This window comes from Ambystoma mexicanum, chromosome 9 (genome assembly GCF_040938575.1).
Source record: "Ambystoma mexicanum isolate Mex_15411 chromosome 9, UKY_AmexF1_1, whole genome shotgun sequence".
Taxonomy (NCBI): domain Eukaryota; kingdom Metazoa; phylum Chordata; class Amphibia; order Caudata; family Ambystomatidae; genus Ambystoma; species Ambystoma mexicanum.
Genome location: NC_090931.1, coordinates 339,052,857 through 339,066,942, shown reverse-complemented (window position 1 = coordinate 339,066,942; position 14,086 = coordinate 339,052,857). Strand labels below are relative to the sequence as shown.

General features: G+C 42.4%; 1 protein-coding gene across 1 annotated transcript in view; it reads right to left on the bottom strand.

The window, feature by feature from the left end:
- LOC138487325 (uncharacterized) overlaps window positions 1-14,086 on the bottom strand; it is a 2,513,852-nt gene that overhangs the window by 687,152 nt on the left and 1,812,614 nt on the right. Inside the window, exon 74 of the mRNA XM_069613924.1 lies at window positions 3,726-3,885. Within this exon, the coding sequence (XP_069470025.1) occupies window positions 3,726-3,885 (160 nt within the window). The remainder of the gene's footprint in view (window positions 1-3,725; window positions 3,886-14,086) is intronic.

Genomic DNA, 14,086 nt, shown 5'->3' with positions numbered 1-14,086 from the left:
CATGTGGCCGCAATTAGCTTGGGTCATTCAATAACCCACATCTCACACTAAAGAGTCCCTCATGAAGAACTGCTTCTAATTGTGTCTGCACGGAATGCACTGCTCTTTTGTTCAGTCTGCATTGAACACTAACAAAAAAAATGCTTTCATATCTTTAATTGTCTCATAAGGAGACCACGGAGCTCATAATGCAAGGAAGGAATTCTCTGTCCATTCACTTAACTTATAAAACATTTTCTTTTTTGAAAAGAGCAACAGGATATAGCGGACTATTACACTTTGTGTGTCCCCTGAATTCTATTTAGAATTATTTAGCTCCCTTCAAACCATTGCTGTTCCCCTTCCCACCAATATGGGGTCTTAGCCATCTGCCTATTCTGGAATGTAAACTCAATGAATTTCAGATCTAAACTACAATGTGCTCCTTCTCCAAATCTGTGTGATGGGCAATCACGTGTTAAGGCCTCTTTGGTTTCTATGCTTGTAAGTCTAGGTGCACTTAGGATTAGGAGGTTTTGGGGATGTTCTGCTTTTTGTCAAAGACATTTCCACCTCGAGGCTGTACTGTAGTCCAAGGGTCGGCATAATGTTAACTCGTGATGCTTTGCGAAGATTCCCACCCCCAGATCAAACTTTGCTACAAGCACCTCACATTCTCTATGACATGCTCGGGTGGATTGGTCATGCTGTCATGTTTCAGAGGCTTGACTTGTGGCTGTTTTGCAATGACCAGATGTATTTGCTTGATTATCACTGTTAAGTTTACATCACATCTCCTATTTATCTGATCCACTGGGAGAAGAGGATTTCTATGCTCAGCTCCTTTTACAAGACTCACTGGACATAGAAACTGTGAAAGCTTTAATTCTGGCTTTGCATATGTCTTAACTGATTTTAATAAAAAGTAAAATCCTTTTTTGGATCTTGTGGGTCTGTTGCCGGTCCATAGCTGAGGTGATGCTGTACTTGATTTGCTAGGTCTTATTGCAGGGTCCTCTTTCTCTGATGTAGCAACAACAGACAATTAGGCAGCATTGGGGAATTATTTTGATTTTCACTGAGGGCAATTGCCATGACAAATTCTGACGTTGGCACTGCTTCAAATGTGTTCATGATTAGTAAGCCTGCACTTGCGCCCCTTCTTTCTGAGCATTTGTTGAATTTCCCAAAACGGAGCTAGTCTTGGAAGTCACAGCAACACCTATATTCAGAGATAGCCTTTGGTACTAATTGACACAAGTGTTTCACCAAATGTAAAAGTGCCCTTGTGTTATTTGAGGGCCGTGCCAGATCGGCATAGTCAGGGGATCTTCCTTAGATTCATCTGATGCCCTGCACTTTGAGAAGGTGTGCTATTTATATCTTCAATTGGATCTCAATTGGTTGCCAGGGGACTAACATTGCCTGGGAAGATGCATGCCAAATTTTCATAATGAAGCCCAACGTCCAGGTGACACCGCTCCTTGTGGCACCTTAAAACCTAGTGTTCAGCCCTGATAATCCATTTACAACCACCATTCTTTTAATATCTTGCTGGGGTTTTAGCCAACCAATACCTTTGCCTATTTTCTACAAATTTACCTGGGGATTACAATTTGCCTCTTTTTCAAGGGACTGCTTTGGGTGTTATGTGTATATAACATGGGCACATTTATTCCTTCTGGTCCCCCACTTTTGTATGTCAACTTCTATAGCGCCGGCAGCCTGCAGGCATCAGGGCGCTATACTGCCTCAACACTGACACGGCCCGTCTTCCTTTTGCCTCTTCCTGATATCACTTGGTCACCAAAAGCCCTCTCTTTGACGTGTCAAACACTAAACCGTGTCCTTATAGCAGATATGTGTTGTGCTGCGTCTGTGAAGAAACGTAAAAGGGCAAATAACCAAAACACTGTTCAACAAATGAGTACAAAGGTAGATCAATCTGGGAATTAAAAAACAATTGTGTACAAAACCAAGAAAATAAAAACACAGTGTGCTCTACTGTGCTACGCCCAATGCTTCAAAGCCGGATGTGGGCAAAGAAAGAGCTATAACGCGTTAGCAATAAAATAAATGGTTTGAGGTTGCAGGGACAACACTCCTATACAACCGCAAAAATCCTATATAATTAGCTGAAACAGTAGTGGAAAATACAGTTTTGGACGTGTATGTATGTTTAACGTTGCTGTATCCTCTCCCCTCCCATCTTACCACATACATTAAGTCATGTGTGAAGCGCCACCGTGCCTCCAACCCTGTTCATTATTTCATTTCTGCGAAAGGCCCTGGACGTCACAAAGAAGCAGCGAGCTACTGTTCACTTGAATCAAAGATAACTAGCATGTGAAGCATGCAATGCATTGCGGCAAAATGGCCCTCTCTTGTGGGACACCCACCCACAGCTTGTCTCTGGGACGTGTTGTGTTTTTGCGTGAAAGTATGGGTTAACATGTCCTTGCATGCAATGTGCAAGTCGGATGGAAATAAGGCCTTCTGAAAGCGGCACACATGACATGGAGCTGCTTGGCAGCTATGTACAAGTCTTGTTGCTGAAGTTCCCTGATTAGATCATTGGCCCTAATGGGCCACAGTGAAGACCGTTCCAGGTCTTTATACTGACAATAAAATACACCAGCGGCGACATTTCCATTTCCGCCACCATATAGGGGTGGTAGCAGAAAGGGCTTTAGATGTGGCGAATGGGGAAACGCACGTGTAAGAGTAGTGCAGGGAAGAATAAGAAACAAGCATTGGCAAAGCCAACCATTTGGTCTATTGTATAGGTGTGTCATAGGCATTTGCTAGGCACTGATATACAGGTACTACCTGGCCTTAAGATCACGACAGCTGGAAAATCAAGTGTTTACCTGGGCATATTGTATTGTATTGCATTGTATTTGTCATTTGTATAGCACCCTTTACCATTATTATAGTCTCAATGCACTGTTAGTGGAAATGCCCTCGGACGAACGAAGTCCACAGTGTTGGAGGTCATGGAGTATAAGGATGCGTGTGTGCATTTGGCCCAAAAAAGGCTTAGCAGGGATGGCCAGGCTCTGGTAGAGAAGCAATGCATGAGGTCAGGCAGTAATATGATGTCAGTACATGGCAAATGCCTAATAACGAAATCCAAAACTGTTATATTTGTCGTTGCTTGTTTTTAACAGTACTACAGTCCATGGAAGAGCTCTAAATTCAGTGGCTAAAGGCACCCTTGGTTAAGACCTTCTTATACACCCTAGCCATGTATAGCTACAATTAAGCCCTTAACCTTCAGCAGACTGCTACGAGAAAATACTGACAGCCCAAAGTTTAATGTGTCTGCTTGACAGACAAGCTCAAAGAGATCCCAATAGACTGTGTTTTGAGCTAGTCGTGGGTGGAAATGGCCATAGGGATTAGCATGGCCATGGGTAGTCAAGGGTTGGGTAAATAACCAAACTATGCCACAAGCTGTGTGTCCCTCAGATGTCATCCCACTCCTACCTGTACTCCTATGCATTAGTTTTGACTTATAGCTGGCACTTAAGTGCCACCTAGTAACCCAAACTAACAAGAAAAATGTTAATGCCAGCATATTTATCAGCAGAGTAAATAAGCAGTTTCTCATAGACCTGAAAAGGCTTCGCACCCTGTTATCACTTCACGTTCTTAAGTGCCTCACTGGAAGTGATTTTCCTTACTGTTATTCATTGCGCCAGACAGTTATCAAACACACGAATGCTGAAATATTCATGTCATACCTTGTCTTTAGTGAGACAGATGTTAGTGGCAATTTGCTTGATCTCCCCTGAACAGAATCAAACCACGTCTTCCCTTCGTAGCAGGGGTCTAGCAGTAAAGCAGGTCGCTGCCAAGAAAAGTGAACGATAGCCGCATTCTCCATCTGCTGCTGAGTCCAATCTATGGAGAGACAAAACACTCATTTTAGCTCAAATTAGGTTTCTGGATCAACAAGCAACATATTCTCTGTCAATATTCATATGTCTGATAACTCCTGATGGACAAAGAACAACATTATGAGCTCAGTCTGAAATCCAGCTGTAAAACAACTATTGGCAAATCACGCATTAGGCAGTGAAAGAGGTTTATTTATCTCTATTACCAATGACGTTTTAAACAATGCTGCCCAACAGCCACCCTTCCTCGTGTGTCTAGCTAGGGATGTCAGCTGCGACTCCTGGCAATCACCTGGGCATCCCTGCCACTGAGACCATGGGACTACAGGCCCTCACACTTAGATGTCAAACAGTGATTGACTGTCCAGTGAAAATAACACTGTTGGGCTGAAATAAATCTATTTGGCTTCAGCACTCTAAGTGTGTTTGGTCCCATTCACCTTTAAAACATCCTGCCTGCTTGTACATCTGGAGGCACTGCCATTAGAATAGCTGAACAAGGACACTCTTTAACCACTTGCACAAGGGCACTAAATCATTTTCACAATAGCACTTGCCATATCATCTTCAGAATGATTATTGTCTCGGTAGCTGTATTCCTATGTGTACATTTTGTGTGTGGAGAGGGGTGTTAAATTAACGTCATTATGCAGTATGTAGAAATGGACGTAGATAGCTCAATGAATTAAGTGATTACTGCTAGCAATAGTGTTCCTCTTGCATCCCATCTCGAGAAATGATATTGGTTTTACACAACCGGTTTCAACAAAGATTGCGTTTATGTTTTCAGATTAACTCGTTTGCTACTTCACATATCTGCTCTACTAAACACAAGTAACAGTGTATTCTCACGAAAGAACACAATGCCAAAATATGAGTATGCAAATACGTATTTCTGCTAGATTAAACACAAGCAACTGTGTCCACCATAAAAAAGAACACAGTGCAAAAATCGTAGCATGTTGGTGTCAAAATGAGAGGATTGTACGAGATATTGTACACCGTGAAATATTCCCAGCCTTTTCACTTGACCAACATGTGTGATGCTGGGCAAATCATGTTATGTCACAGGGCCAAATGTTCCCTCCATTCTCAAACTGCATTCACTAAAAGGGATTCAGTTATGTTTGCACTGAATATAAGCAAAGAAACTGAATCATATATCTAGCATGTCAGGCTTGTCCAGACATAAGATGACAGAAACTGGCTTATTGAGTATGCACATGGAAATGATCAGATCAATGGGCTTTTAAGGGTATATCATCCATAAGATGTCTATACATGGTATATCAGCTTGACCTTGTATAAGATGGCATGATAGGGTATGTAAGGTTGCAGATAGTGTAAAATTGGAGTGTCTGACATGTGAGGCAGTATTTAGCATATCATGGCTATATCTGGCATGTGAGCCTTAAACAGATTGAAGATGGAATTAACTGCCATATGAAGCAGCACATAGCGGCACAGGACAGCAGTGTTCCTGGCCTACCAGGGTTCTGCTGGCTGTGCCCCTGGCACAGCATAACTGAACCGATTACATATTGAATTACCCCCACAGTAAACAAATGGTCAAAAAATAATATAGCCTTTCGTCTGCTTTAGTACTATTTGTCATTTGATTAATCATACACTTATTGTATGTTTTTTTTTTTACATTTGCAATGTCACTTCCTGTGATGTCACTAGGTAAAAAGGTCATATGGCATCACATGGTTGGATTCTGTGATGATTAGAGGTCATGTAATGTCAATTCTTGTTATGTCGTCTGGTATGTGCTGTCACTTCTGCTAACCCTGGCATTTTGGTGAATTGACATCCCTTCCTGTCCCCCTCTCATATGTTCATTAAGTGAAATGATATATTCAAGGACTAGCTAAAATGTTGACAACAAACCTAGTATAGTCGTAATTCTGCCTTCCCTGCTTTGCCACACTGTGTGATTCTAGTTAAGCTGCTCTTTTTTTAGTACACATTGCCCTGTAGAGGCACTCATTTATATACCTGCACCAGCCTGCTATGGAGGAATCACCCGGTCAAGGTCTATTGAATGAACACATCTTCTCTGGGAAGCAGCTTTCCCACTTCTCCTATGATATGATTTTCTTCTTATGACCCAGACCATAAATACAATATCTGAATTAGTTCAATAATAATATTCATTCCATTTTATGGAATGAAAGGGGACTTACAGTTTTAACTGTAATAACATATGTGGTTCTGAATGTTAATAGTTTATCTTCTGTCTTTTTCTAGTGTAATAAAAGGGGTCATCTGTCTTATTTTCAACATTTTCTTAAGTATGTTTCTTGCTATGGTTGGCCCTAATGTTGTGAGCTGATTTCAAGTGTTTAAGGAGGCACTGACATCAAAGGAGAAGTGGTGCCGACTGAAAATCCATTAAATCAGCAAAGGCAAACAGTTACATTTGTATTTCCTTTCACTTTACACCAAAAGGATCCCTTTCATAGTAATCCTGCCCCACCCATACTAGTAGCAGCATACATAGTAGTGCCAAGTGCAGAAGTAGTAGCATTTCTACCTGTATTGGTAATGCTACTGCTACTGCCACTAGTCATACTTTTGTAACACAATTGTTACTATCGTACCACTAGTAGTACAGTGCCAGTAGTGCGAGTAAAACTACAACCACTACCAGTAGTAACAGTAATATCACCATACTAATCCTGCCCCACCCATACTAGTTGTATCATACATAGTAGTTCCAAGTGCAGAAGCACTAGCATTTCTATCAGTATTGGTAATGCTACTGCCACTAGTGATAATGTTGTAACACAATTGTCACTATCCATATCACTAGCAGTATAATACCAGTAGTACAAGTTAAACTACAACAGCTACCAGTAGTAACAGTAATATCACTATTGATAGTAATATTAATAGCCATAGTATCACTACTACCATTGGTTATAGAACTGATACTACCTATGGTAGTACTATTGCCAGCAGTACAAACACTGCTCAGCATATTAGGACTACCTAGTGGCAGTAGTACTGGTAGTACTAGTACCAGTATTAGAAGAATGACTACAACAAATGCTGCTGCTACTACTACTACAGTAGTATTATCAATAGCAGTAGGAATAACAGTACTACTATGACTGATACTACTGATGCTGTTCATAGTATTTATACTTCAGCTGTTCCTACTATTATTAGTCAGAGCAATGATAGTTCTAGTGGTAGGAACCCTATTACTAATATTGACACAGTACTACTAGTGAAACTGGTAGTAGTGCTACCAGTAGTACTACTGAATCTACTAGGCAGTAGCAGTGCTACACAATAGCACACCACAACACATGCTCATAGCTTTACTCTTTATATGTAGATTTTTAGATCTGTAAGTAAAACTACAAACACTTCCATAGGCATTGGTTACAGGTGGGAAAACAACATATGTCAACAAATGACACTGGTAAATGGTAGAAAATGAAGTAAATTTCAAAACACATGGAATTCCTGTTTTTTCTGAGACACCCCACTGACATTAATTAATAATGAGTGTAACACAGCATGAAACAAGTTCACCCTTAGCTGTGCCCCCACACCACTAACTATTAAGTAGGGAGGAGATTAGGAGCCACCCCAGAACGTTGACTCTGAAAGCAAATGCACTATAGGTGCAGCTTCAATTCCCATTTACCCCCTGTCCTCAGTTAAAGTTGTGTTAGTATAGAGTTAGATATCATGGACTCTCCTGCATAGCAGAACACCCTCAATAACCAATTTTGAATGCGACAACTACCTTTATCCCCGAGTAGTTTAGGAATAAAGGGAGGATAGCTCAAAAGAAAGACGACATGAAGCAACACAGGTTCGATCCCCGGGTCTGCGCTTAGAAACCCCTGGGTATTTAAGCGCGTTATAAATACGCAACTATGACAAAAAAAAAAAACAATTACGCAACTAAAAAACAAACTATTCCTGTAACACCGCCTTGATGCCCATGGGCTGTGTGAGCGCTTTAAAAATGCAAATAAATAAAAAATAAATAAAAAGGGAGTTATGCCTTTTGGCTCAGTTTGACACCTTGCCAGGTCACCTCTGCAAGAGATTCCCTGCTAATGTTGTCCCTATTAATACTCACTCTACTTCACTTTAGACTTTGGTGAACCCAGCCGTTCGAGCCTGTCTGCAGCTGGGGCACCACTCGGCAGCAGCGCCCACCTTTCAGCAGACTGAATCTCAGGACACTGTCTACGCAGAACCACACACGCAGTATCACACTCCCTCTCTGCCAGCTGGCACCATATATTGTCTCTGCTCAAAGTCTCCAGGTCTAGGTCCCAGCGAGGTTTATCCCGAAGGCTCATGCACAAGCAGCACAGCTCACGAAAGAGACAGCATGGTTTTCTCACTCGATGGAAACAGAGGTGGCAGAAGATCAACACCTCCCTCCAAAATTCTTTTTCTGTTAAACCCCTGATCTCTTTCAAAATTAGGGAACCAAATACCCCAGGCCTTGCTAAAAGTCAGAGTTTGTTAAAGCACAGCCCAGTTTTAAAGTATCAGCCAGCCTCAGACAATCCACCGACTCTGTAACAGTACAAAGCAGTAACAAAAAAAGCCCCTGCGTTCAGCTGACAGCCACTTATGTCCCTTCTCCAGAATCTACCCAGTCTGGTATGTCACATATAGATTATCATCATCTTTTCCCTCCTATCTGATGATGTCAGCTGTTACCAGTATTCAACTTTCATGAAGTCACTTCCAAATTATCATGTGTCAGAATATTTGAGAATCTTCTAGTGTCTTGTAGCACCCATTTCACCCCCTTTCGTCATCAACTCACGCACCCTGTTTTTTGGCAAGCTGCATTCCTGCCCATCATTTCTACCTGCGCTCGGAAAAGTAATGAAACATCCCATCCTCTCTTCCTGCGCGAACAGTGACCATGTTTATTTCCCAAGGCCTCATCATCTTGTGACATCACGCATCTTGCCTTGCAAACAGGCTGTTCACCCTTTAATTTCTGCTTTTATTTACTGAACCTAACCCTTTCGAGCAAAGCTGTTTTATCTATGAACATGCCGTAATGTTAGTATGTTAAGACCTGAAGCCCACAAATCTAAACCCCTTGGTTTACCTTCAATACAACATATTAGTACTAATATACTAAATCACACATAGCAAATGCTGCACTGTTACTACATATTAGTTCCAATATACTAAATCACACACAGCACCCGCTGCAATATTAGTAATTGTCAACATTATTGGACCACAATCTCCGTACATCTCCCCCTTCTTCTGCGGAGGACATAGCTTAAACATGGGGACTCTGCAGAAGCACCAATCCTGGCTAACAGTCATGTACTCCATTCAACAATATCAACCATATCATGGTAGCTGCCAGAGACATAACTATGATCACCAATCCCTTTTCTATCCATTGCCAGGTCCCCTATGCATTAACATCCCTCTCTGTCAAACCCAAGTCACTGATTATGATATTGTCCTTTTTTATGCTCAATTTGATTGTATGCACATTTGTATGCTTCAATAAATTATCAATGCCATTGTCAAGTGAAAACATATTTTCTTTGAAACAACTCAATGTTTTCCACCTTACCTTCCCACAGGTACCCCATCCACATGAAATAATGTTAGCCCCTGACTGTCACTACAGTTTCATTGAGTATTATCATATAGAAAACATTGTACTGTAATGGTTTGACAACAAATTAACCATTATTAAGATGTGTAATTGTATAATTCATTGCACAAGTACTGACCATCCACCCAGGCGTAATCAATTTGGCATGTGCTAGCTCTTCAGGTTTGGGGTGACATATGGAATGCTCAATAGAAACACATCTGCATTTGTTCCACATCTTAATACAGGGGAATTGTACTTCCCATTTCAAATGCTATTTTCTCCTGAATTGTTTCTATCTCTCTTTGTGTGATCTGAGCCATCATTTGCCAGATGATAATCGATAACACAAAATACAAAGGAATGTGAGCCTGTACCAGCTGAGACACCCCATTTTGAAACTGCTGCAGAACTGTGTCAACAAACTTTCCAAAGGCTTTACCACATTCAAGATGTCCTCCGATACCCTGTCTTGCTTGACTATGATATTTATACTATGATGTTATAGTGTTGATTGCTCGTGGATGGTGATTCCACACATTGAACTAACTCCTTCTTCTCCATTCTCACTGTATCCAGTCTCTGCTGTATTATTTTTCAAGTCTTGTCTTCACTGCTGGGCTTTGTCATCCAATGTACTTACTGACACTGCATTGGCTGCTGACACAATTGTCCCAACAATGGACTCTATTATCGGGACTACAATTGCAGCAATCAGAAAACCAGCCATCCTACACCCCCTTTTTCTTTTAGCATTAGATATGCTCATGAAAGTCTTCTCTAACTGCAGCAGTATGTCCCTTACTCCTCTTCTACAAAACCAAATCCAGATTTACACTGGTGTAAATGTTCTGATATAATAGTCTCCTGCTTTCCAAAATAAAACCTGGGGCCTCCTCCTCCATAATTCCTGATGCTGGCCCCAGCTGTATCAGAACGTGGCCATTTGTTGTTGTGGCACATGTCCAGGTTAATAAGCACATTATGATTGGCATATTTTTCCATAAAACAATGTAATTCTTCTTTCCACATAGTGTGGACCTCTCTTATCTTCTTTTACAATGTCCAACAACACCAGCGGGTATTTCTGCCTTCCCTTGGTCTCTCTCACAATTTTCACTGCATCATTAAGTTCACGGCTCGCCTGGTCCACTCTTCTGCCAGGTACTATAATTGTGGCAAGGTTCTCAGAGGCAGTTAGCCCTGGCCCTTCTTGTTTCTCAGAACCTATACCCGGTTCACTATCCTGCCAGGTATTGCTTTTCTTGGGTCCCCGACCCTCTTGCCATTGCTTTATTGTTCTCTCTGGTGATCTAGGCAGTCCTGGGTTTCCAGTCTGCCAGGGACTGTCTCTCTTTGTTGTGTCCCAAACCCGTTTGTATGTATTCCTTTCTCTGCGGTCCCAGACCCTGTTGTATGCTTTTCTTTTTCTTGCGTCCCAGACACATTTGTATGGACTTCTTTCTCTTTCCAGTGATCTAGGCATCACTGGTTTCCCTCTCCACCAGGGACTGCCATGAAGAAGACAATTCTTGATATCACTTCTGACTGGATGTGGGTTCCGGACCTGTGTCCCAGTCTGGCAAGTTTCCTCAGGGTTCTCAGCAAGCCTCCCAGTTTCCCAAGCCTTACCGGATGCTCACCGGGTCTTCGTTCATGACTTCTGGGTCTCTTGTCCAGGTTCCGATCCTTTCTTCTCACAGCAACACAGTGGCTCCCTGATTTCGGGTGGCATGCTCTGTCTGGACAAAACGCTCCAGCTCTCTCATCCAGCTGGCTTCCTGGGATCATTCTTCCTTCTTTCTTCTTCCACAGTTCGACCTCTGTAGACCTGTCAGGGATGCCTCTACCAGCGGACAAGCATCATGTTCATTGCACCCTCAAGTCCCAGTCCTTCCAGCGGCTCAAAAAGCTTCAGGTTCCCCGAGGGAGGATCTCTCTCACAATTTGAAATTCGCTCTTCTATTTTAGGTATGCTCTGATCAATAGGAAGTCTGTGTAAACCAGACCATTCACCATGGTTTATGACGGCACTCTTCATTCATTCTTCGGCACCTCTTCCGCCTCCCAGTACTGATCTCGCAAACTCCCAGTATGTCAGTTGGTCTCTCCCTCCTATCAGTACATAAAGAATGTAAGTCCCTCTTGGAGTGCACACTCTACGTCATTCCAGTACTTCCTACATTGCTGAAATGGCAAAAGGTATATGGTTACACTAGGAAAGGTGTTGGTGGCAGGGGTGTAGGAAGGTACATTAGGGTTAGGTGAGCTATGGGGATACCATGTTCTCCCCCATGACATCGCTAATCCCACAGGGGGTTCCCTTCCCCATGGGATCCAACTACTGAGTACCACCCCTAGGGGAGAAGTGACGACATGCAGGGATTCATCACATCATTATACTGATTTAACTCAGTCACATCGCTGTTTCCAAATTAGCAGACTGCCTGCACCAAAATGCCTGTCTAGTCACATAATAACACTTACCATGCTTTCTTTATTGTAAAGGCCCAGTAAACATTTCCTACCAGAGACAGAAAATGTAACCAGACGGGCTACAGCAATGCAGTCCAGTCTAGTCACGTAACAACACTTATTATGCAAACATGATGAGCACTGTTACATGGCTAGACTGGACTGCATTGCTGCAGTGAGTCTGCTTGCACGTTCTGCCTCTGGCATGGCATTTATTTTACTGGGCATCATTGTTAAAGCAAACATGATTTCATTTTTGCTTTAACATTGATGCACAGTAAATAAAGGATCACTGAATCCCAACATTTGGGAGTGCAGGGGAAGGGGGAGCCCCCAAATCAGAAGCCCACACACTGAGCAGACATTTGATTTCAGGAATCAAATCAGAGACCTGCTCACCAGCAGGGCTCTGCTCTGATTCATGAAATAAATGTATTGGTGAGTGGGTGTCTGATTTGGGGGCACCCCCTTCCCTCCCTCACCTTCAAATCAGATTTCCTGTTTGGAGGTGTAGAGAGAGAAGGTGCATTTATTTTGCACATTCATACACATACACACGCATTCATACACATAATTCACTTTCTCATTCACACGCACCCACACAGCATACACTAATTCACAAACATACACTCATTCATCATACAAGTAGCCACGCCCATATTCATATTTTTTTTTCTTTCCTGTCCTGTAGGTTCCATGGTCCAGAATCCACTTCTATGGGTCCTGCAATGGCCGGCACTGCAGCAACATGAAACCTGGAAGCGCTTCCCAGTTCCTGCACATGCATGTAGGAGCTGCAGCTTGACATGGAGGACGCCCCGACAGCTCTATATGTGCAGGGAGGTGCAGGAGTGCCCCCTCGTACATTCAGTGCTCCAGTACCCCAGCCTGCATTCCCAATGTGCCATGTAAGGCCGGGGGAAGCAAAATGCTGCAACATTGCATGGCCTATTGGACACACATGCAGGGGGTATGAACAAGAAGCCAGCGCAGGAGGGCTCCCTTAACTCTTTGATACAGCCGAGGGAATGGCTTGGCAGCGGCTCATTCGAAATGGATGAATTGGCGCCCTGTTGCGGGTTAAGGACAACCCTCCCCTGCATATTGAAAAAAAGTACACAGGGGTCGGATCCATAATGATTTGAGATATTTTGGCATTTGTAAGCTACCTCAAAAAGAAAGAGGATGGAATGGAGAAAACTATTTACAAAAGGAAGAAGCTAAGTTTGCATTTTATTTCAATTCAAGAAAAGTTGGTCTAAACAAATATAAAGAACTTAATGTTTTTCAGAATTATTGAAAATTGATATTAAATAAAAGAGTAAAATGTAACTCAATCTTGATGATGTCAATGGATTTTATTGATATTGCTTGGCACGCAGCTAATCATATACATTCAATCAACATATGCATGAGATGAACAAGTTACTTACCAACTGGTAACGTTCTTTCGATTGGATGTTCCTCCAACGTATTCCTCATCTTAGATGTATTCCACCCAGCTGTAGCTGCTTCGGAATTTATTTCTCGCCAGGGGGCGCTGTGCGTCAATGTCATCGAGTCAAAGTCCCTCAAAGGCCTCCTTCGAGGGTGACATCATTGGGTATACAAGTAGCACGCGCAGCACCCGTTGGCCTCAGTTCTGTTTTTCCCCTCTTGCTCTGCTGTATAGATGTTAGGGAGAATTCTCTTATAAGGCTAATTTCCCAAACCTAGTGAGTCCCCCAGCAGCTTTGCTGGATTTTTGGGGTTTGTTTTTTTCTCCTGCTAAGAGTGAGACTCTTTTCCTCCCACTCTTAGGCCTGATTTGAGTGTCTTTGACTCTTTGTGTGCGTATGGGCTATGGGGTTTTCTTTCTACTCCATAGGGTATCATCTATTTTCTATGTGTGTGTTACACAGCACCCTCAGTGCAGTAACACAGGGGTGTCATAGTGACCCCCAAACATAGACTCCATACCCTGGGACTGACTACTGTCTCCCAGGGCATGTAAATTCACCATTGACTTTACTAGTCCTAAATTGTGAACAGAACCAGTACAAACCATCATATTGTGGAAGTACTGGAAGTGGTTTATTATGTTGCCCCTGGGTATATTTTCAAGGGGGCACTG